Below are 21,243 nucleotides of genomic sequence, written 5' to 3' on the forward strand. Positions count from 1 at the left end.
GGCGGAGGCTGAAGATGGGTGGAGGGCGGGGGGAAGCCGGAGGTGGTGGGGGTGAGCCCTGGGGTGCTGTCCGCGTGTTCGGGAGAAGACTGAGCCGGAAAGGTACAGGTAAGAACCCTGGGCAACGCAAGAATGTGGGGTTCTCTAAGGTGGAGCAAAGCACCTCATCCAGCCCCAAACTCACTGTACGTCCTCACTGAAAGACGTGCAGTAGAGCAGGCTATATATTCGAGTAGTGCATTCTTAGGGTGGCAGGTCCCTTGAAGAGTTGTGCTGCTTTGGCCCAAGGTAGGAAAGATCCCAGAAGCACTCTTAGACTTCATATCACAGGTGCAGGGCAGCATGTTGAAGTGCAGAAGTTCGCTATCTGGATTTTAGCAGAATTAAATTTGTTTAAATAGATCGTGTCTTTGAAATAACTGAATTGAAAGCTGGAAGAACACAAGGAGGTCAGATCTGCTAACACTGGTTATCAGTACTGTAGCCCTGTGTGAATGTCCATAACATTACTTGTGCTGGGAATGGCCTGAGCCTTTCTCAGGGCTGTGCGTATGGCCAGGGGAGTGACAGCGACCTTCTCATTTCTCATGATTCTACATGTGGCCATGGGCATGGCTGACCTCCTTTCTCATGGCTGTGTCTATGACTGTCGCAGGGGCAGTGACCTTCTTTCTTATGAGGGTGGCATCCTTCTTGCTTCACATGATACAAAAAAGCCGAAGCAAAAAAGGAGAGTATTAGACCAGAGAGTATCCGATAATTCCCACTAATCCTCTAGCTGTTTGGAATAAGCCCTTCCTGCCTTAATGATTTAATGCCCAAGTCAGTTTAAAGAACAAAAAGCTTTCTCTAATGCTACTATACTTTCTCCAACTGTAGGCTTTCACCTCTTCAAAGCCAGCAGGAGGGACTTCCAACAGCCAGGCTTCAAGTGTCCTAGTGAGATGAAACCCACTGGGCTGCTGCCCACAGTGAGGGGAGCAGCCTGCTTCGCTGAGCCTTAGCCACAGAAATGCCTGGTAGGATCAGATATGTCGAGCAGCTAGAGAGTAGCTTGTATTATGCTGCTCAGCAGGAAAGACTGAAACCTGGTATCTAGTGAAAGGATTGGCTGGGATTAATGGGATGGCAAGGGTATGGTTGCTGTTTCCTTTTCTTTCTTCCCAACGCTAAATAATAATACTTACAGCAGCAATAATAATAATAAAGCCATGGGAGCTGAAAGGACGATGGGAATAGTCTGAATTTCAAACACCCCAGTGCTTCTGACAGACAGTCGCACCGTACAGCTTCTAGTTTGGCTCAGTGCAATGTGTGAACTCCCTGTCTGTGAAGAGGGGGTGATAACACTTCCTCACTCCCACAACTTGGCAGTATTCCTCCATGGCCTGTGAGATATTCAGCGTCTAGATTTTTTTAAAATTGCCCTTAAATGAGGAGTACTGTAGGGCTCGTGCTCCCATGTAGAGGCTAAGCACTGTGCAAGGTGTCAGTGGAGCTGCTCACCTCTCTCTCAGGGCTGTTTTCACCTAGACAGAGCTGGAGCACTGCAATGGTACAGTCACTTGTTGGAGCTGGGTTTTTGCCGTGGCAACTCACATTTAAGACCTGCCAGCATCACCTAGGTCCAGTGCACGCTGGTCCCCAGTGGTGCACAGAGAGAAGTTGCTGAAAACCCCATAGAAACTAAGAGAAAAATAGAAAAAAAAAAAAAAAAAAAAAAAAGGGAGATGTAGGCTCAGGAGTATTAAAAAAAAAAAAAGCAGACAGGCAGTAATGGAAATGTGTGGAAAAGGGGAAACCTGGTGAACAGAGATCAAGGGAAAAGGAAAATATACAACAAGTGAATGGGGTAAGGATGAACTGAGGGTGATGCAAGAGGTGGCTGAGGCAGATTTACAGAGCTGCTATGCTGCAAAGCCACTTTGTCATCCTAGACAGCAATTTTCTGCTGCTGACCCTGAGAAACTTAGGGGATCCATCAACTACTCCACATTTCATGAAGAGCATCCAAGAGCAGCAAGCCTCCTGTCTCTGGGCTTGAACTCCCCAAGCAAAATCAGTATTTGTGACAAATGAAGACAGATTTCTTACCTCTCCTGCTTGACCTGTGAAAGAGATGAGAGGAACTTTGCACTAACGCTTTGATACGTTTTTTACTTGAAGCATTTTTTTTCTTCATTATATATAGTTTATTACTTCTCCTGACTCCCTTGCTGATCATCCATTTGCATTTCTTTAACAAATAGAAAACAAAATGTTGTCTCTCCTCTGTAGGAGAGAAGTCTGAGTTGGAAGTGAACACTACGTGGCACTTGATGTGTGTTCAATGTCCCCACAGCTTGGAGATTCCTCCCTCTCCCACCAGTGTCTGTAAAAAGGCTCCTTTTATCCTTTTATCCCCTTACAAGTTGGGCATAGCATTAGAGAAGCCTAGAAAGGCAGAAGTCTTACTTCTGTGGGCTGGAGATGTGGCTGATAGCATTTCCAGATGGATTTGCTTTATAGTCACAATTCAGCATGCATCATTTCCCAGCACCCTTTCTGAGCACAATTCATTTTTCCTTCACTGTAAATCAACATTTCCATGAGAGAATTTAGCTGCTGCCCTGACTCCTGTTTGCAGAGCATTGCAGCTGCTGTACTCGAAGGCTCTTGTTCTCAAAAATGTCACTGAGCATGAGCACATGGGTGGACTTTAAGACCAGAGGGAGCTGTGATGCTCATCTCTCTCCCTACAACACAGACCACTCTATTTCCATCAGCTCTGTGGCAGAAAACTTGGGAGCTGCTGCAGTGCCCATCAGTCACAACAATTCTGCTGCACAGCAAGCAGTGCTCTCTGTGTATCCAATCCTCTTTGAGCCCTGGGTCTTCAAAAACTGTCATTTCTTTGGCTTGGTGCACTCTTTGAGGGGCAGAAAAAAGAGTGAGCTGAAAATATTACCTACACTTCCAGTTAGGGCAAATCCTAAGGGCCTTTCTTCCCTGATTGCAGTGATCCACAACAAGCAGCATGAGTTTGTACACAGCTGAGGCATTTCACCAGCCAGTGAAGCCATGTTGTGCAGCAGTGCTTCAGAACAAGCCTGTGCCTTTCTGGCCAGACACCCACATTCTGCTGTTTCCCTGCTCTGCTGTGTGTGTCTTGCTTTCTTCTGTGTTCAGAGGAAGAAACAACACGTCCTGCAGTCCTACTGGCAGCTCATGCAAACAGCCTGCTGCAAATACAGCTCTGTTCACACTGCCATTTACATCCAAGGAGGAGGCTGGCTTCCCTTAGATCTTTACCTGCTGCTGGGAGCAGGCAGCTGTAGTGGTCAAAATCCTGGATGCTAGGAGTCCTGTTCCTCAAAATCTGCTTGGCTCTTGTCCTGGCATTGCAGTAACCAAGGAGCTTCTTGTGCCCATCGGCCAGAAGCTGTTGTTGGCCCCACTGCCTGTTACCTCTAGATATTGCCAGAATGATAGAAAAGATCTTGTGCCATGGTAGGGGATACTTGTGCTAATCCCAAGAAGATTTCCTCCCTTTAAGTAAAAAATACAACAGTGAACAGGAAGGATTACCAAACAGGTCTCCTAAACTGTTTTATGGACATAAATGATGCCCATAAACCCATTCCTTCCATCTGAAACCTTCTTGCCACTGAACACTCATACAGAGGGATGTTTTATTCCACAGTGCCTGGTCAGCACGATGGATACAGTGGTCCAGATCCATACCTTTGGATGGTGATGCATCCCTACCTCTCAGTGTAGGTGGTGCTACCCTGGGTCTCAGAAAAACCGCATTCCAACCTGACTGCTTGCAATGGTGATTCCATTACAATGCCAAAGACTGTGCTTTTTCCAGCAAAATCACCCACATTATGAGTTTGATGGACAGCTGAGCTCTTGGAGTGACCATGGTCGTGTCAAGGCTGGAGATCACAGCGCAGCCTACAGCTGGTCTACAGCTGCGCTCACTGCTTCGCTTTGCAGCAGGCTGACATTGTAAGCAATGCGCACTGTCTTGCAGATCTGCAGCCACTGCATTTGAACTCAAGCCTGCCTGTGCTCACTGTAGCAATAAAATAGGAAGGGTATTTTTGCTCCTCAAAGCCAGCAACTGCATGCCAGTCCCTTCCCATGCTGGAAGATTTCCATGAGTACAGCAGCAGTAGTCCTAAGCTTTTCTGCTTCATAAACCTCTTGTTGCCTCAGCCCGTGAAATTGCTTCCATAGCCAGAGCACAAGTCTTTGTGGGAGTTGGTGCTGTGTTAGCAAATTGAGCCCCATTCACCTTCACTTCACAGAGCTTATTTTACAGGTGAATTTATCTACCCCCTTACTGCAACTTCAAGAAGGTTTAATTTAGTATAGAAATGTGCTTTAGTCACAGGTTGAATGCCAAAACCTGAGTCAGACCTATCTATCCAAAAAGCTGCTTACTTATAGGCTGACACTTATGCCAAAAACATCATCTCTGAGGCTGAAAGAGAAAGATCTGGATGCACGTTTTGTCTCCTGTACAGAACTGATCTGATTTCCTGCACCAGGAGCATGGCACAAGCAATGCCACTTAAAAGGACGCATATCTCTGCACACGTTCACATGCAGTAGAGCTGTCACTTTTCTCTGTGTGACTCCATTTTCATGTGTCAGGTGAAGTAGTCCACAACTGCCTTTTTGTTGTTTGGAGGTGCAGTTCTGAGAAGTATATCTACCAGAGGAGAGCTAAAGCAAGCTAGAGGTAGAAACCAGCAGGTTCTGTGGAGTTTTGCTTTTTGTTTTAAAAGGGATGTGTATTCAAAGCTATCTGTTGATTACTCTGTCCTGAGATGGCTTGAAGGAGCTGTCACCTTCCAAAATTTGTTCAAAGTTTCTGCGCCGATAGGAAGCATCCTCTGCAACTAATGCTTGCATCAGCATGAGGCACAGGATTTCAAGGGGACTAAGGAATCAGGCTCTGGGGACCTGCTGTTATTTCTGTCCATCACAGGCATACAGCGGTAAGGGGCAGAACGCCCATAGAGACCTATTTCACCATTGTCTTGGCAGGGAAAATCTCACTGTAGAAATGTTGTACCATTTTCTGCAGTGCCTTGTGCTGGGACCACAGCCATGTTTGCTCTGAAGCAGCCCATATGTTCACACTGTTTCCCAGCGTAACTGACAATGAGCCAGTTACCTCAGAGCATCCTGAGATATGCAGGACTTCATGTTTTGCAGGTAAATGTGGTCCTTGTGAAAGTCTGAGACAAGTTCTCAGCTTGGGGAAGGTCTGAGAAGATGCTAGGGTGTATCAACTTCTATCTTGTCTAACTGTGTCTGTTGTAACATGTTCTTTAGCTTCAAAAAGGTTTGAAAATTGCAGCTGACTTTTAGTGGAATGGAGGATCTTGCAAACAACCTTCACAGTGTGGCCCTAGTAGGACACAGCCAAATTCGTGTACAAAATCCAACACTTCAAAACCAGCCAGCCCCTTCCCAGGCTCCTGCAATTCACATGTGAGACCCACATTTCAAGCCTGATTCTGCAAAACAGGCTGAGCCCAAATGTTTCACAACACATTAGAGCCTAGCACATAGATACCTGTATCTCTGAAGTGTCAGTGATTGCTTTCAGGTTTCTTCGTGCTTACAAAAGCAGGAAAAGAAGGAAAAAAGATCTGGCATTAAGGATGCAGTGAATGGGGGAAGCTCCTTCCTTTTAAGCCCCTAAGAATAAATAAAGAGGTGTTGCCACTTATCTGAAAAGTGTTGAGTCTTGAAGGAAGCCCTGGCATGGTTGGTCACCCTCTCTACATCTTATGTACATCCTAGAAATGGGAATTTTGCCTGGGTTCTGTCATTCAGGATTCATAGCACATACACAGCCTGCTAAGTGTGAGGATGCTGTGCACGATATGTGACCCACATTGTTAACACAGTCTTTGATTCTTTCAGCTCCAAGACAAAAGCAGCAAGCTAGATGCAGACCTGATAGATACCATGAGGAGAACATGAGGAACCTACAGAGTTTTTGAAGTAACCCCAGCACAACCAAGATACATAAACTCTCAAGGGAGAGGTGCTCCTCTACTGTTAAGAAGATGTACAAGGAAGGAGGACATGGCTGACGCTCACCCTGTACCACCCATCCTGACAGAGAAAGGAGCAAGTCACACATTTTCTGCTACATTCGTTGAATCTCTGCACAACTTCCTTTCCTCATACCGTATTTGCTCCTGGCCCATTGCAGGTAAACTGTTCCTTAAAATGGATTGATCACAGTTCAGTGAGCCTCAGACGTTACATCTTCATTCCAGAAGTACGGGTTGATAGTAAAGAGGCACACTGAGAGGCACCATTTTTCTGCCAACGCCTCGGACCTCTAATCTGTGCAGTGATTTTTGTATTTTTGTACAAAAAAGAGATTTTGATTGATGCTGAGGAGGTAGGAGGCAAGCATATTTCTGTTATCTGTAGGTTTGGACAATTTGTATTGAAAAACAAAAAGGGGGACAGGTACAAAATTTTAGAATAAACTTTCTAAAAGAGGAGATTCACTGAAATCAACTGGCCACATGAAAAATAATAATCTGTTTTCTGAATGGACACTTCTGCAATGGGGAAAAAAATCTTATAAAATACTGTCCTGTGGTAACTGTGAGATATGCCCTTGAAGACTTATGGCTTCTGCTTTACATTCAAAATATTTCCACAGAGCTGCCTCAAAATCCCACGGAATGCTGCTCCCCACCACACACATCTCTGGCATCTCCCTCCTGGCCTGGAGGCCCCTTCTACCCTGAGCTCCTCTGCTTTGTTAGCACAGGATGTAACGAGTGCTACTGGTTCCTGTGGTTTTGCAGCTGATACGACACGTGTTATCACTGCTCAGCAAACACAGCCAAGGTATCAGTTACCAGGAGACTCTCAGCCCTTCTAATCTAACTGTTCAATAAGGAAAGTTTGGCTGAGAGCTCCAGAGATCATTTAACTGTCTGCCTTCCTGCTCCAGCCATGTAAAGAGAAGACCATGTTGCTCTTTCTATTGTGGCAAGGCTTATTTAAGGGCTTCCTGCTCTCCTCTTCTTCATCTGAGTTTGTTAAAACAGTGCTAACAGGTTTATGGGGAAGGGGAAGTCTCAGCCTGTAAGACTCTGTCTGTACCATGGAAAAGAAAATCAGATGAATCAGCAAATCAGACCAGTGGTTATCAGCTAGAAAGTTTTAATATGGGAATAGCTTTTAAATTTACAACCCTATTATGTCATTCTTTCTCTTGATTCATCTAAGCTTTGTTGCAATGCCTGCAAAATATGAATATTCTAGCCTTGCCAAGGATGCATTTAAATTCCACTGATGAGTGACTTTATGCTGTGAGTCTGTGGTAAAAGCCTTTTTCTTCCAGAGCTGATGTTTGTAGACCACAACATGCTCAACCCAATAGTGATGGCACCTCCTTGGCTCTCCCTGGGCACTCCTGTTGTCACCCAGTGGCCCACCAGCTGCCCCAACAGAGGCATTAGGCCATAAATTTAGCTTTTTCCTCATCTTCTTTTTTAAACTCTTATGCTGTGCTCATATGTAATTCTAACTTTGTACATCATCCCAAACATCCAGCCTCTCTACTTGATGATGCTGTGGGACATTCATCTCCACCAGCTCTACCTCTCTTCCTCTCATTGCTGGATTTGAAGTTTGGAGGGCTAGTGTTAAACCTTCAGCCCCTGCCTCAACTCATGCCTGGCTTGGGGATCACGGTGGGCTCACAGTGAGTTACTGGCTTGTTGCTTCTTCTGGGTCTGCTTTTTGGTGGCTTTCACTCTATGCTTCTGATCCTTAAGCAAATCCTAGCTGTAACCCCAGCCTTCACATTCCCCTTATGAACTGCTGGCAAACCCTCCCACTTCTTGCTCTAGGAACCCAATGGACCTTGCTGTAACTCCTGACAAATTGCTTTCTTCAGTCCTTGTGGCCAGTGCACAGCCTTAACATTACCTTCATGTCTTGGTTAGTGCCGGCAGCCTTGGATCTCCCTGAAGAGGACTTTAACTTAGGATGACTCTCTCTTTTTATGTAGGATTAAAATTTGCAATTTTTCAGGTAGTTAGGGATAAACTTCTGCCTGGCTCTGGGCCAGCGAGGGCTGTGCTGGCTCTTGCACAGCCTGCTGGAGCAAAGGAAAGCTAGCACAGCAGGGATGATTTCACTGAAACCAGTTTGATGGCTCTGGCAGGTTTCTGGACTGCTGTGAAGGTGATGATCAAAGCTGCAGATGGGAATAAGACCAGATATAATGAAAGACAGAAGAGCTACTCTTTAACATATCCTTAGTCTTGTCAGTTCGATGCATTCTGTTTTCAGTTATGAATTTGCCCATTTGTCTTCACAGTAACAACTGTAATGCTACTCAAACCACAAATACTAGCTTTACTGCTGGATCTCACAGGATTCTAGCTATTCTGGCTTCTGCACAGTCCTCTATGTTGGGAGGAAGACTCGAGCTAGCAGAACTGGCTGCAAACTGATGGTCCCTGCCTTGCCAGTCTCATACCCACAGGATCTATAGGACCCAGCAAGAACTCTTCTGTCCCTGTGGCACCAGTGCCACTGGTTTGGTCTTATTCAGGGAACTGCCCGTTGACATTTTGGAGAGGAAATTGAGCAAATTTAACAGATTTCTTCTCAAGGGACTGAAGGAAATGCAGTTTTTTCTTTTTACAAATACAACTCTAAGACTCTTTGTTTTAACCCTTCCTAATGCTATGTGCTTAGACTGTGATGTTCCCCATCCCTGCTGTCATGCTTTGGGGACCGCATCAGAGGGATCACCAGCTGGCCAGTCTCCTAGGTGAATTTCACCTTGCTCAAGAGCTCACACTGGGACCAGAACTAGATGTCCAGAGAAAAGTAAGAACAGGGTGAGCACATATATTGGTTCCCCAAGTCATTTGCGTGGGATTCTGCAAGCATGGTATGGTGTGTTCAGTTGGGAAACCTCCTAAGAGCCGTTGTCCAAATATCTGTGTGATCTCCTTTTGGACTTGGGTAAACCTTTTGTCTCCATGTGTCCCTTGGCAGGGTGTTCTGTGGATGTGAAAGAAAGCCTTTGTTACTTTGAATTTGGCTCCTGCTACCTTCATCTGATGGTCCAGGGGTCTTTAATTGATGGAAGCAGCTGGGTCAAGCCATACTTCACTACTGTAGCCATGGTCAGGGTGGTTCACAGCCCCCGAGAAGAGACACAGAAAGCCATTATTTCAGAAGGAAACCTTTTCAAGTGAAGGTTCCAGAAAGCTCCCTGAAGTACTCACTCGTTTGGAAACGTAGTCACACATACGGGTACTGGATATGGAAAGGCTGGGGGATGGAGACAAAAAAGCATCTATCCAAAATGACAGGAATCATTATTTGTTTGTTTATTTATTTATTTATTTTAGAAAGGAAAAAAAAATTGTTCAAAGGGAGAATCAAAGCCAACATAGTTCAAATTATGACCATAGCTAGGATAACGACCAACATTTCCAGCTAGGCTTTAGTTCATCCTCTCAAAATATGATTTCCATCCTGCTGGACTGTGGATTGTTGGTATTTTTTGGAGTCTGTGCTCAGCCAGACAGACATAGCACAGCAAATGTCTGCAAGCACTTAATGTACCTCCACCCTTTCTCTTCGCCCAAGGAGACTATTGTTGAACTGGTCCTTTAATATTTGTCACCTTGTCTCCTCTTTTCATCTCCTCCCTTCTCACGTCACCTCTGCTCCACACCTTCTCCTTCTGCAAGTCCATCTCCCTGCTGAGCCCAAACTGAACCCACAGAGCATCAGCATGATGTGACGCCGCTGGAGTCTATGAAGAATCTTCAGTCCAGTTTAGATCCTGAAGCCAAGGTTGGTCTCTAGAGTTTGCTTTTGAGTTCTGCTGGCAAAGCAAAATGACATGGATTGTTAGGTTTTAATTCAGTTTGGTTGAGATGAGAAGCCTGGAAAACAGCCATGGAGTTTGCCACTTCTTTCCTCCTGCATTGGTCTGGAAGCGTGTTGCTTCTGGTGCAGCCCTGAAGCAGTCCTGTGTCAAATAAGTTGGACCTGTAAAGTTCACCAGGCACACATGACCATATTATGAGCCAAATGACTCTTGGCCTTCTCATTTGAACCTTGCACACTACAAGTTATAGGCCATTGAATTGCCCATGTCCTCCTAGCTCTGGGCTCAAACCACGTGCTGAAAAGGAGAAACACCCTGGCTGATGTCACCTTGCAAGGCAAGCTGGTTGCTATCTGCAGCTCTCCCTGCTTTCCACAAGGACTGCATTTTCATAAAAGATGAAAAGAACCTGTTTGACTGGCTGTTCCAGCCACTTGTCACATCTTGGCATCCTTCCCAAGCCTGGCCTGTATGTCCTACATCTGAAGGCTGCAGATGCAAATAGGGTCAGCAGACCTGCATTTGTTCCTGCTCTGCATGTCTGGAAGTGGGAAGAGGGAAGAGACCAGATCCTTTTCTTGTTGTTTTGCTTACTTCAGGGACTTTACAGCAAAATTACAAGTTTTCCAGGAGTGGGAGATGTCAAGTCAGGTTGTGACAGCACAAATTATTCATGGTGGCATTAAACACTGGTAGGCTCAGAACTTACCCACAGGATGTGCAGTGGCAGCCTGCAGGCTGGGATGTGCAGGAGGGGGAAAAGAGGGAAAAAATTGTCTTTCAATAGGAACAGAGCTGCTTTGCACATTCTGAGAGGTTTCTCTGTTACGACTGGTATCACTACGTGAAAGCAATTGCTTTTATATCCTTCAGCTGTCTTTGGTAGTTTTCAATTTCTCTGTATATTGATACATTTAAAAATTAATGTCTCAGCAGTCCTTTGATCCTCGTGAGACTCTCCAACTTTAAAATTTCTGGCTTATACCTCCTCCCAGTCTAGGGAATATGCAGACCTTTCATCTGACTGGCTTGAGGAACAGCCTAACTCCTTTTTATCCTGCAGTTACAGCTGGCCAAAGGGCCAGAGCAAGCAGTGAGCAAGGGAGGCAAAGGAGGAGTTTGCTTATTGCAAGGAAGTTTGCTCTGTGCTTGGTACGAAAGATGCCTCCAGGCTGTCAGCAACCTCTCCTTTGATAATCTGCATGTTCTTATTCCTCCCTGCATTCAACAAGACTGGAAAAGGGTTGCTGATTCCACTCAGGAGCCTCGGGCAGCATGATCTGAGGGTTCTCTGGTGCGTGTGGCAGCACACTGTGGTGCTTCTGAAACTGAGCGATGTGGCTTATCTGCAGTCTCAATACATGATATACAAGCAGCCTCCCAGAGAAGGCAGATTAACTTCGACAGTGGGCTTTTTGGCAGCTGGCTCCCAGCTTCTCCCAGCAGTTACTGAGTGCCATCTGTTGACTAAATAGCGGTCATGCAAAAAATGGAAGGGAGCCAAGGTGAAGTTGGGCACAATGCACTTGGGAGGAGTGTCAGCATGGGACTAAGTGACATTGGAGGAATTTCACAAAGTGCAAAAGAAACAGAAGAGGGTTTCAAGGCAAGGTGGTTTCAACTGCTGGAAGGGCTGATAAAAGGATGCCAGGAATACTTCTTGTGATAGTCATATTTGGGTTAATAGAGGGATCAGATTCTTTCCTTCAAACTCTGTGTAAGGCAGAGAGATGGAGAAGAGACAAGCAGCCTTACTGTCGAATGTGGAGCAACACAATCTGCAATCTGCTAAATGCTGTCCTAGAGCTGAGAGATTGTAGAATGCTGTCAGAGAGATTTTTTTTTGTGCTGAAGCAGGTTAGGGAGAGGCTTTGCAGCACTCAGCTCGAAAAAGGGATTATTTCATAGCTGTGAGCACAAAGTGGACGGCTCATTCCTCTGATCTCCTTGTTTTGCCCCAGAAAATCTCTGGCAAACTTTGCCCCGAGTGGAGACCAGGGCTTCTGTGAGGGCAGCTGGAGGCTAAACTTATGGTCAGTCAGTCAAGCCCCTCACTTTCTCTTGATTTCAGGGTTTTCTGAAAGCAAACCTCTGTCCATCACAGGGACTGCTCTCTCAGAGGGTTCTGATAGTTAGCAAATCTGATACATCCCCTTTCCATAAAGTGGAAGCCACAGAGGCAATCTGGGGTGTGCATGCTGGATTCTCCCTGTGGCTTCTGTGCTGAGTAGGCTTCAGAGATGGAACAAGTCAGTCCGCAGCAGCCAGACTACAATAAAACCAGCTCAGAAAGAGGTAATCCTGCTTATTAAAGGCCTTCTGGTGATTTTAGAAGAATAAAGGGATTACCTTGGGGGTGGTGGACAAATTTCTGCATGAGTTATTAGCCTGTTTCCTCCAAACATCCTTACTGTCACACATGGATGTAATTTACATTCACTCTCTGAAGTACTTCATCAATTGCAGTGAAATAGCTGCCACCACCTGCTTGAGAATGTGCTTCAGCCACCAAGGTGGGTGTGCTCATGTGAGCAGGTTTCAGAGTGTCCTAAGGTCCTGCATGGCCACCAAAATGTACTGTATCCATCACACCCCTCTCACTGTAACTGAAGAATTGCAGCTCTTTCTGGCCATAACACCATGTATAAACAAACATGTGCATGCATATAACCCCATCAATCTCAGCATATTTGTAGGATTTGTCTTTGTACATCCCGTGAGAGTTTTGAGAGCACCAACCGATTCCCTAAACCAGCCTGTTCTGCCCCACTGCTGAAGCTGCAGATTCTGCTCCTTCAACTGGTCCCTTTTGCCATAGGTTTCAGTGTCCACAGCTTTAACAGAATGCTCATCCTCTTATCTGTCCCAGGTGATGATGCAGAAGTAGATGCCTATCAATTTTGCCACTCAGACTGGGTGAGGGACAGCTGAGAAATGTCAGCTGTTTCTGCTGAGGACAGCAGAGTGGCTGACGCTGCCCTGGGGGAAACTGCAGCTCTCCAGGCATTAGCAAAGGGAATAGTATTTTGGGGCCAGCTCACACCACTGCTTATGACTGGAAGAGCTCGGCCACACCATCAGTAAGAGCAAGTACCTGGTGTGGTGTGGCCATGAGATCTCTAGAAACTGCTTGTGAGCACTTAGCTCAAGCTCTGACAACTTGGGCATGATGAGCACCTTTAGCTACTGTGATTCACCCCACTGCACAAGACATTTACCCTGTGCTATGCAAACAGCCTAGCCTTAGTATTTGGGATAGTTGTGTGAATCTCTGTATTCATCTGGACCCACATTTTGGCGGTGTGTGTGGATTCCTTGAGCTTAGAAACGCTGCTACCATATAAACAGGCTATAGCACCAACACTGGATAAAATGTTTCCATGAGCTATTTTCATGAGTAGAAACATTTTCCTTAAGATGTTTCTGCTCCCTGACTCGGCCCAGTAGCACCTGCCAGACACGACCCCCTTCCCTCTCCCTTCCCCCAGCCCAACAAAAAATGGGCCACTGCTCTCACAAGGGCCCTTGGAAACCCAAGGCAGCATCATCTTCGCAGCTCCCTCTGTCTCAAGTGGGTTCCAAGGGCAAGGAAGGGCTTGGCATGGCTCCACACCTGCACATAGCCTTGTCCATCACAAACTTCCTGCTAATCACCTGGGCCCTAGCAATGCTCTCGTGTCTTTCTCTGAAGTTTCTATCCATAGGAATGTCTTCATTTCTTTCCTCAAGCCTGAATCCAGAGGCACCGCCTGGGAAATGCTTTAAATTTCCTTTCATCATTGTAGTAGCTACTAATTAATATGGGTCAGTCTTTCCCTCTGAGCACTTTTGCTAAGCCATGTTTCCTCCTCCTTTATTCCTTTAGTAGTCCTGATATCCAGTATTTAAAGCTAAGTGCAGAAGAGGGGCCAGATTCAAAGTTATTCAGAGTCTTTTGAAGGCTTCCCTTGGACCTTGCTGGATTTGGGGTTGAGCTTTCTGGATTTTGTGAGTGGCTGACCTATTTAAATATATTAGAGGGGTTATGTACCAGCAGTGGGCCTGTTGCTTCTTCATGCTACAATATAAAAACAGAAGTGTTACTGAGTTTGGGGTGGGTGGTAGTTCTTGAGTGACAGAATTTTCCCCTATGTTCTGCCAACTCCCGTTCACCTCTTTCTGGATCTTGTAGGTTAAAGAAGTCGTCTTAAATCAGCATAGAGGAAGGACACAGCACATGGCCAGGAGGTGGTCTGAGATAAGGATTTGAGTGCAGCAACCCAAGACGCAGCATCTAAATGCTGCCTGTTTTCAGAAAGCCTCTCAGTGACTCTTCTGGGATCATTTTGGCAGCTTTCAGTTGAGGGCTTTCTGAGGGTCCCTCTTCCTTGACTGTGTGCTTTATGCCAATCATGGTGCTGGCTGACAATGTCCACCCCACAGCATCGCTTCTCCTCCCTTCCTGAATGAAAGACTCGTTTTAAAAGTAGAGAAATAATTCCCAGAGAAGACTGAAAATAAAGAGAAAAAGACAAATCTGGCACTTGTTTTCCCATAAAGATTCATGCATGTACTTGCAGTGACAAGGTATTCAGTACCAGAGATATTTCCCCAATTCCCTGCCAGGCGTGCACCTAGCCATGCATAGCAAATAACACAAACCATGAATGGCCACGAAGTGAAGTCAAGCTGTTTGCCTGATCCATTTGTCATTGTTCGCCAAGCTTTCCCCACTTTGAATGAGGGCTTGTGGCATCAGGAAGTTAAAAGGAGTCAGGAGGGGGGAAAAGGGGGAGTGTTTCTTTTAAAAAGAGAGTGAGATTGGAGAGGAGGACACAGGCACTCAAAACCCTGTCTGTGCTTGGTATATTAGGCAGCCAGCGCTCTTGGCTGGGAGCCCAGACGAGGCTTTTGTAATCAAAACATGATCTTGTATGCTGTGCAACCAGTGCTGAGAAAGGCCGTCTGATGGCTCTCTTCTTTTAGCTCTGCGCTGGAATCCGCCGGGCTTTGCTGCTGATGTCTGACATGCACCGAGCGGTGAGTGCCGCCTTTGTGGGTCCCAGGAGGGCGCGGGCAGTGGGGTCCATACCCAAAGAGGCCCTGAAACAACTTGCACTTGGGGTGGCCTTTTGCTGATTGGGGCTTTGTTATTTTTATTCCTCGCCCGCCTGCCAGCAGGCACCGGCAGCAAACAAACACTGCTGCGTCATGGGGGGGTGCCAGGATGTGGATGTGGGGTGCTGGGATTTGTGTGGCGATCTCTAGGGCAGGTTGTGGTGGCTGCTTCAGGACATTGTGCCTCCTGGGTGGGTGGGAGGTGAGTATAGATAACAGAGACCCACGGAGCGCTGGATGTTGCCTATCCCGGCAAAGGTTGCAGCTGTCAAGCCAGAGGATATTTCTTGAAAAGAGCAGATGCGTTTGCTTATGCAGAAGTGTTAGTTAAGGTCCCTGCTCTTCTCTTCTCTTCTCCTCCCTCCCCCCCACCTCCTGTCTCTCTCTTTCCCACTCTTGCTGCCTCCGAAGTCTCTCGCTGCAGAAGCAGACAGCTGTAGGAGCTTGCAGGAAAATCCTGCACGCAGCACCAGCCTTGTGTGAGGCAGCCCTCCAGCCCCTGGGGAGCTGTGCAGCATGTGTGTGTGCTGCCGAGCCATGGGCGTATGGCAGAGCGAGGTGTCGGCATTTAATGGAAGCACCAAGGCACTCGCTTCCCATTTCTCATCTTGTGCCATTTTATTTGTGATAGAAAGAGGCCATTCTTCTGCGTGGCTCTCTTGGAGGCATTGGGCTTTCTGATTCAAAGCCATCGCACGTCTGTTCTGCCAAAGCCATTTATAACTCTCCCGTCACTAACATACGGGCACCTCACTTCCCCGGAAGAGCTTTGTTCTGGGGAGGGCATGATGCAGCCACTTGTCACCCCAAGCACCAGCTTCAGCAGAGTCTGGGGTGGCAGCTTCATCCCAGAAGCAAAGAAAAGGGCACGTCCTCGCTGTCGGCTGGCTTGCAGTGGCTGCTGAGCTAACGCTGACTTGGCTGAACTATACAATGGATGAGCCCTGGCCATCTTTTGCTTGCTAAAAGAGAAGAGCACAAATACAATCTCTACTGGAATTTTTAAATTTTTCCTGAGCAGGCAGCTCTGTCAGCCCTTGTTCAAAGCAATTTGAGGATGAAAGGGGTGTGTTTGAGGGCATGCATTACTTTGATCCCACCCTCAAGCAGCCAACACCCCAGCATTCAGCAAACACCGAACCTGCCAATTTAGAGCTCACAGAATGGCTTCTGTTCTGGTAAACACAGGAATTCAGCTTTAATCAGGCTTGCAAAATGGCCATCAAAGTTTATCCACCCACATGTACAATCTACTTGTCTGTCACGTACCTGAATGATAGATGGCAATAGGAAAGTGCATTTCGTTCTCCTGCAGACCTCAACAAAATCCCATTGTCCAGCAGAAAAATGTGTGGGTGAATGTGTGGTTTAAATGTCCCTATTGTTCCACCTGAACACGAATGTGTTCCTGTGTCCTGGCAGATCAGTCCTCGTGAAGGCTGTTAAATCAGCACTGATAAAATACCATCGTGGTGATACGATTCAAAGTGTACTTGTGCAAACTGGTTTTCCTACCTTTCCCCTTTCTGGTTTGTGACAACATCCACATCCATCCATCCCACCCCCTTCTCTGTGATTGTATCACACTTTCAACTTTTAGTCCCTCTCTCCAAAGAACACTATGCAGGGAGATTTCTGTCCCTATCTGTGGTCCTATTCTTTGCAGTCAAGTTCAAGCATAAGTCTTGCTTGATCAGAGATGAAATGTCATTAGCTCTGTTCTTTCTCATGTAAAGCCTTTGAAAGGAATACCTGGCATTGCTGGGATGCATAGTGTTTCAGCAGCTGGATCCCTTCCTTTGAAAGCGAGTGTTGGCCATGTACAGCAGCAGATGGTTTGCAGACCTGGCTCCCAGGAGCCCCACAACATTTTTGAAAGAGCAGTGATGCTCTGGCTAAATTCCTATATGCTACCTATGATTATTTTCTGCATTAGCATGGGCCACCAGGAGCCCAGTTTGCTGTTTCTGCACCAGCACAGGACAAAACCACAACATATCCATTACCAAAGGGCCAGCAGATCAATGTGCCCTCATTGTCACCTGGTGTCCCATCTCCCAGGCAGTCAAAAGCCTTATAACATTAAGGAGATCATTCCTGCAGCTCAGCTAAAATCCTGTTTTCTCAAATGGTTGTGGGATATTCCCATGCATTTCTTATTTTGGCAAAATGCTAATTCCACTGTATGAGAAACATGAAATTGAGGTTCAGGTTCAGAGTGCCTAACTTCTGCCTCGTTTGATTTACAGGCACGCTGCAATCACACACATCTTCAGGAGGTTGGAGCTTGTATAAAGTTCTGGATAAAAGGCACGAACAGCTGGCAACATAGAGCAGAGTCAGAGGCTTTCCTTCCCCTGGGCTACTGCTTTGTGGTTTTACTCTTAGTCTTCAAGCCTTAGGCTTCTCACTTTGTTTTCTCTCAGTTGAGGAAGAGCTTTGTTTGACAGCACCTTCTCTGGACCTCCAATGCTCCAGTTTTTCCTCTGGTGACCTAATTAGGACCAGGCAAAAGGCAGGAATGCAGGAGAAGCCCTCTATTCCCTGGAATTAGCCTTGCAAGTCCACTGGCTGGCTTGAGGTGAGACCCAGGGCAGACTGGCTGACATCACAGGCAGGAAGGCACCAGGGCATGGCGAGGGTCAGACCCAGATCCTGTGACCCAGCAGCCATGACTGGACACTGACGTATCCTTCCCTGAAGGAGGTTGCACCTGCCATGTTGTGATTAATGAAGGAAAAACCTCTCCTGCCTGTACAGCTCTTCCCAGCCTTTGCTGTTCTGGATTTCATCAGTGGGGCTGATAGGATTACTGGGGTTTTGATTCAAGAAATGTCAATCAATTCTATTTGTGATTAAGCATCTATTAATGTCCGATTCTGATTTCTGAGTATGGGGCTCAGCTTTTTCCCAGCAGGTCCCTCTCAGTGCCCCTAGGGCTCTCTGGGAGCCAAGGTGCTCCAGGGCAGGCTCTGATGCCAGTCGTGACTGATCCAGACTTGGGATGGGACCAGGACTGTGGTTTGGGCAGTGCTGGAGCTGCAAAGAGTGCTGGTGCAGGTGGGCTGTGCCTGTCCCCAAGCCAACTTTGTCTTACTCAGCTCTCTGTGAGCAGAGGAGAGGGAATGTGAGATCTCTGCAGCATGCAGATGCCATGCAGATAAGGAGAGTACAAAAACACTGTTTAAAAATAAACCTGTAGTGCCTTGGAGATCTCAGACTTCCCACCTTGCTCTTCGTGTAGGCAGCAGGCAGAGTCTAGACGATATGGATCACCTTGCTACAGTGTGTTGATACCCATCAGCATTAATTTTCACTAGATGCTGCTGTCACTAAAATTCTAAAATCTGGTTTCTTATCCCCTGTGGTAACCGAGATGCTGTCTGAATGTAAATGGAGTACACTGGGTGTACCTGAGAGCACCTGAACTGAGAGCAGGCAGAGGTGTCATTTACTTCGTGCATTAAGTGGTGTGGTAACTCTGGAGTTACTGGCAGCCGTCAGTGTGGGGCATTGTTTTTTCACTCCAGTTACCTCTTTGCAGAACAACAAAAAAAAAAGTTAAAGTAGAAAAGGTCAATTCTGTCAGGAAGAATTCAATTTACAAGATGTGGTGTGCTTTTAGATGGAGGTCTAAAGGGGGATAGTGGGAAAAAACCATTCAACCTCCCTCCACTATTTAAACAGAAGCATCAGGTTTGTGTCCTGTCAGTGTGATTACCAAGAAAAGCTTTGCTCTTTATGTTTTCAGGATGCCACTGTGGATGATGCTGTGCTAAGGAAGAAAGAACAGAAAGATGTTGAACTTGATAAGAAAATCCTGGCTCTGCGGAAGAAGAATGAAGCACTTATACGAAGATACCAGGTAAGACTGCTTGATTCTTATCTTCCTCAGCTCTGTTTTAGAGTCCTCACAACTCACAGCATGAAGAAGATCGTCAGCAGTGGAGGGATGACTTGATTAGATAACATTATTACGTAGGAAAGTGTTTGGGGAAGGTCAGCCAAACTCTGCTCTTTGCTACAGCTCCTCAGATTAGAAACCAGGCTCACTGATGCTTCCCTTTCTGCTGCAGCATTTCTTCTCGCCCTACTCTGTTCCTCCATCTGCATCACAGCTTTCCCATCTCTTCGTCTCATTCACACTGTCTTTTTCCCCTTCTGTCCTTCCCAGTGCCTCATGCTTATTCTCCCAGATGAACAGAAGGTTGCATCCCTGTGACATTTGAGAGCCTTTGTCTTCCCTCTTGCTGTCCTCACCCAGCCCGGGGCACTTGTATGGACTGAAGCTTGTCCCAGGCCAGTCCCAGTGTTTCTGTGGAGCTCACAGGAGAGAAAAACACCTTGTTTTTCTGGTTCTGGATTGATTGGCTTTGGCCAAGAGAGTCTACCCAGTGATGTGCACAAGATATCCAGCCCGGCTTGTAGGAACTGTTCAGTGTGACACTGTGGTAACTTGGAGCTCTCTTTAGGTTTGTTTACCCTTCTCCATGAGTGTCTGCATACAGCAGTGCAGACTAGAACAGTCTGAGGATACTACTGGAAGAAGGATTCCCCCTGCCCCCCCGGCTTGCCTGGAATATTCTCCTGGCTTTTCCAATCACCACTTGGCTTTGGGGGCTGCTTAATATTTGCTGGCTGGATGAGCAGTCTTGAGAATGGCAAAGAGCATGTTTTGTGTCTTGGACCAAGAGCCAAAATGTTCAGTGATGCTCTAGGCTGGATCTTGCTTAAAAGACTTACTTCCTTTGATACCAGAAGAGCCATTCTGAACATTTTTTGATCATCGCAAAAAATAATGGTATCTAGTGGAAATTTATGGAATGAGTTGAATGTGTCAACACACAGGGAAGAGGAACTCTCACTCTCATATTAAATGTTACCTTCCTACCTACCAGTCCTTGGCTTCAAGAAGAAGCTGCCTAATAGATAAGCAGATCACAGCCAGAGATGCCAGAGCAGATCATTGGCCAGAGATGATGACCCCAGTCTGGCACAGAGACCCTGGCTTCTGTGCAGAGCCTTCCCTTTCTGCAGGCCAGGTGTTCACATGTCCCAGCTGCCTGTCACCCATTCCAAGGGCCCATTGATGGATCACAAGTTGGTCCACTGTCTTTCAGAGCTGGAGCTGTGTCCATTTATGAAAAATTCTGAACAGGAACTTTACAAAATCTGCACACAGCCAGGTACAGGCCTGTATTAATGATATCTTTTTCAGGAAATAGAAGAGGACAAAAAACGAGCTGAGCAAGAGGGAATGGCTGTTACCTCCAGGAAACCCAAGCAAGATGGACTCACTATTACCATCACCAAAGCTCACAATGTAAGTGAGTGAATGCCTCTTCACCACAAGCCACCACAAGCTTCGGTCCTGCCTCCATGAGCATCACAAGTGGCGTTGCTGAAGGAGACAGCTTCCAGAGCAAAACTCTTTCAGGCATGGAACGTAGCTCCTAAACATTCCTATAAGGGCGTAAAAGCTCAAAATGCCCAAAGTGTTGTTTGCTGATCCACTCATTTCCAGCCTTGCCCAGGCTCCTGTACCCAAGCATTCAGAATGAGCAAGCATGCAAATAAGTGAGTAAGTGAACAGTTACATTTGGCCCTGGATGGGTCCCAGGTGTGAACACTGTTGCAAATATATAGGCAGAACATGTAAGATGTGTATGTGCCATTGGAGACATCAAGAACACGTTTGAAGATACCCGCAGGCTGGTTGAAATCATGATCTCCTTAGGCTTTGAGCTTGCAATCAAATAGCCCATAGTTACATAGGGGTTTTGAGGCAAATGCTACAAGTCCCAGGCATCCTTTCTGACTGCATTAAATCTGTATGTGACAAACCTTATCCTCCTCTCCTGGCAGTGTGTGGCCTGCTAAATCACCAGGCCAGTCCTGTGTTAGCCCCTGGGGGCAGCCCAAAGCCAGACTGAGCTGGCCCACCCTCCTTCTTGCACCATCAGCACTCTTGGGTTGTTAGATCCAAGCCAGTGCGTTGCTTACTTTACCACACCCCGGCCCTTGCTTTTCTCTGGAGGTGCTCTGTTGCACACATTTTTCTCTCATACAGGACCTGAAAGATGCAATTACCCAGACTGAACACTATGGACAAGATAGCCAAGCCCTCTCGATGGTGAGCACTGACCCTCAGGAGCCATCCTCTTGGCTTCCCAGGCAATCTCCATCAGGACTTAGACTTTTCTGATCTAACTCAGAGTGCTGCAGAAAGCGATAAAACTCTGGCATTT

At 46.6% G+C, this 21,243-nt stretch overlaps 1 protein-coding gene and 1 long non-coding RNA gene across 6 annotated transcripts in view; both read left to right on the plus strand.

Moving 5' to 3' along the window:
- The first annotated feature begins 27 nt into the window (after positions 1-27).
- LOC149917705 (uncharacterized) lies at positions 28-14,330 on the plus strand. 2 transcript variants are annotated; one of them, XR_016466644.1, is made up of 4 exons: positions 28-108; positions 5,929-6,223; positions 6,689-6,879; positions 14,070-14,330. It is a non-coding gene; the product is annotated as an uncharacterized LOC149917705 (long non-coding RNA). The 2 variants fall into 2 exon arrangements; XR_016466643.1 differs by having other exon boundaries at positions 5,929-6,879.
- A 394-nt stretch (positions 14,331-14,724) lies between these two features.
- Positions 14,725-21,243, plus strand: part of CCDC9B (coiled-coil domain containing 9B) — a 42,369-nt gene continuing 35,850 nt past the window's right edge. Inside the window, exons 1-5 of one of the 4 annotated variants that reach the window (XM_090140271.1) lie at positions 14,728-14,917; positions 17,245-17,576; positions 18,747-18,860; positions 20,214-20,318; positions 21,066-21,128. In XM_090140271.1, coding sequence (XP_089996397.1) covers positions 20,253-20,318; positions 21,066-21,128 — 129 coding nt within the window. In that variant the 5' untranslated portion in view covers positions 14,728-14,917; positions 17,245-17,576; positions 18,747-18,860; positions 20,214-20,252. Of the gene's footprint in view, positions 14,918-17,244; positions 17,577-18,746; positions 18,861-20,213; positions 20,319-21,065; positions 21,129-21,243 lie in introns of all 4 variants that reach the window. The other 3 variants (XM_090140270.1, XM_090140269.1, XM_031607243.2) reach the window with 3 other exon arrangements.

Source organism: Phasianus colchicus, chromosome 5, assembly GCF_987193195.1.
Source record: "Phasianus colchicus chromosome 5, bPhaCol1.hap1.1, whole genome shotgun sequence".
Taxonomy (NCBI): Eukaryota; Metazoa; Chordata; class Aves; order Galliformes; family Phasianidae; genus Phasianus; species Phasianus colchicus.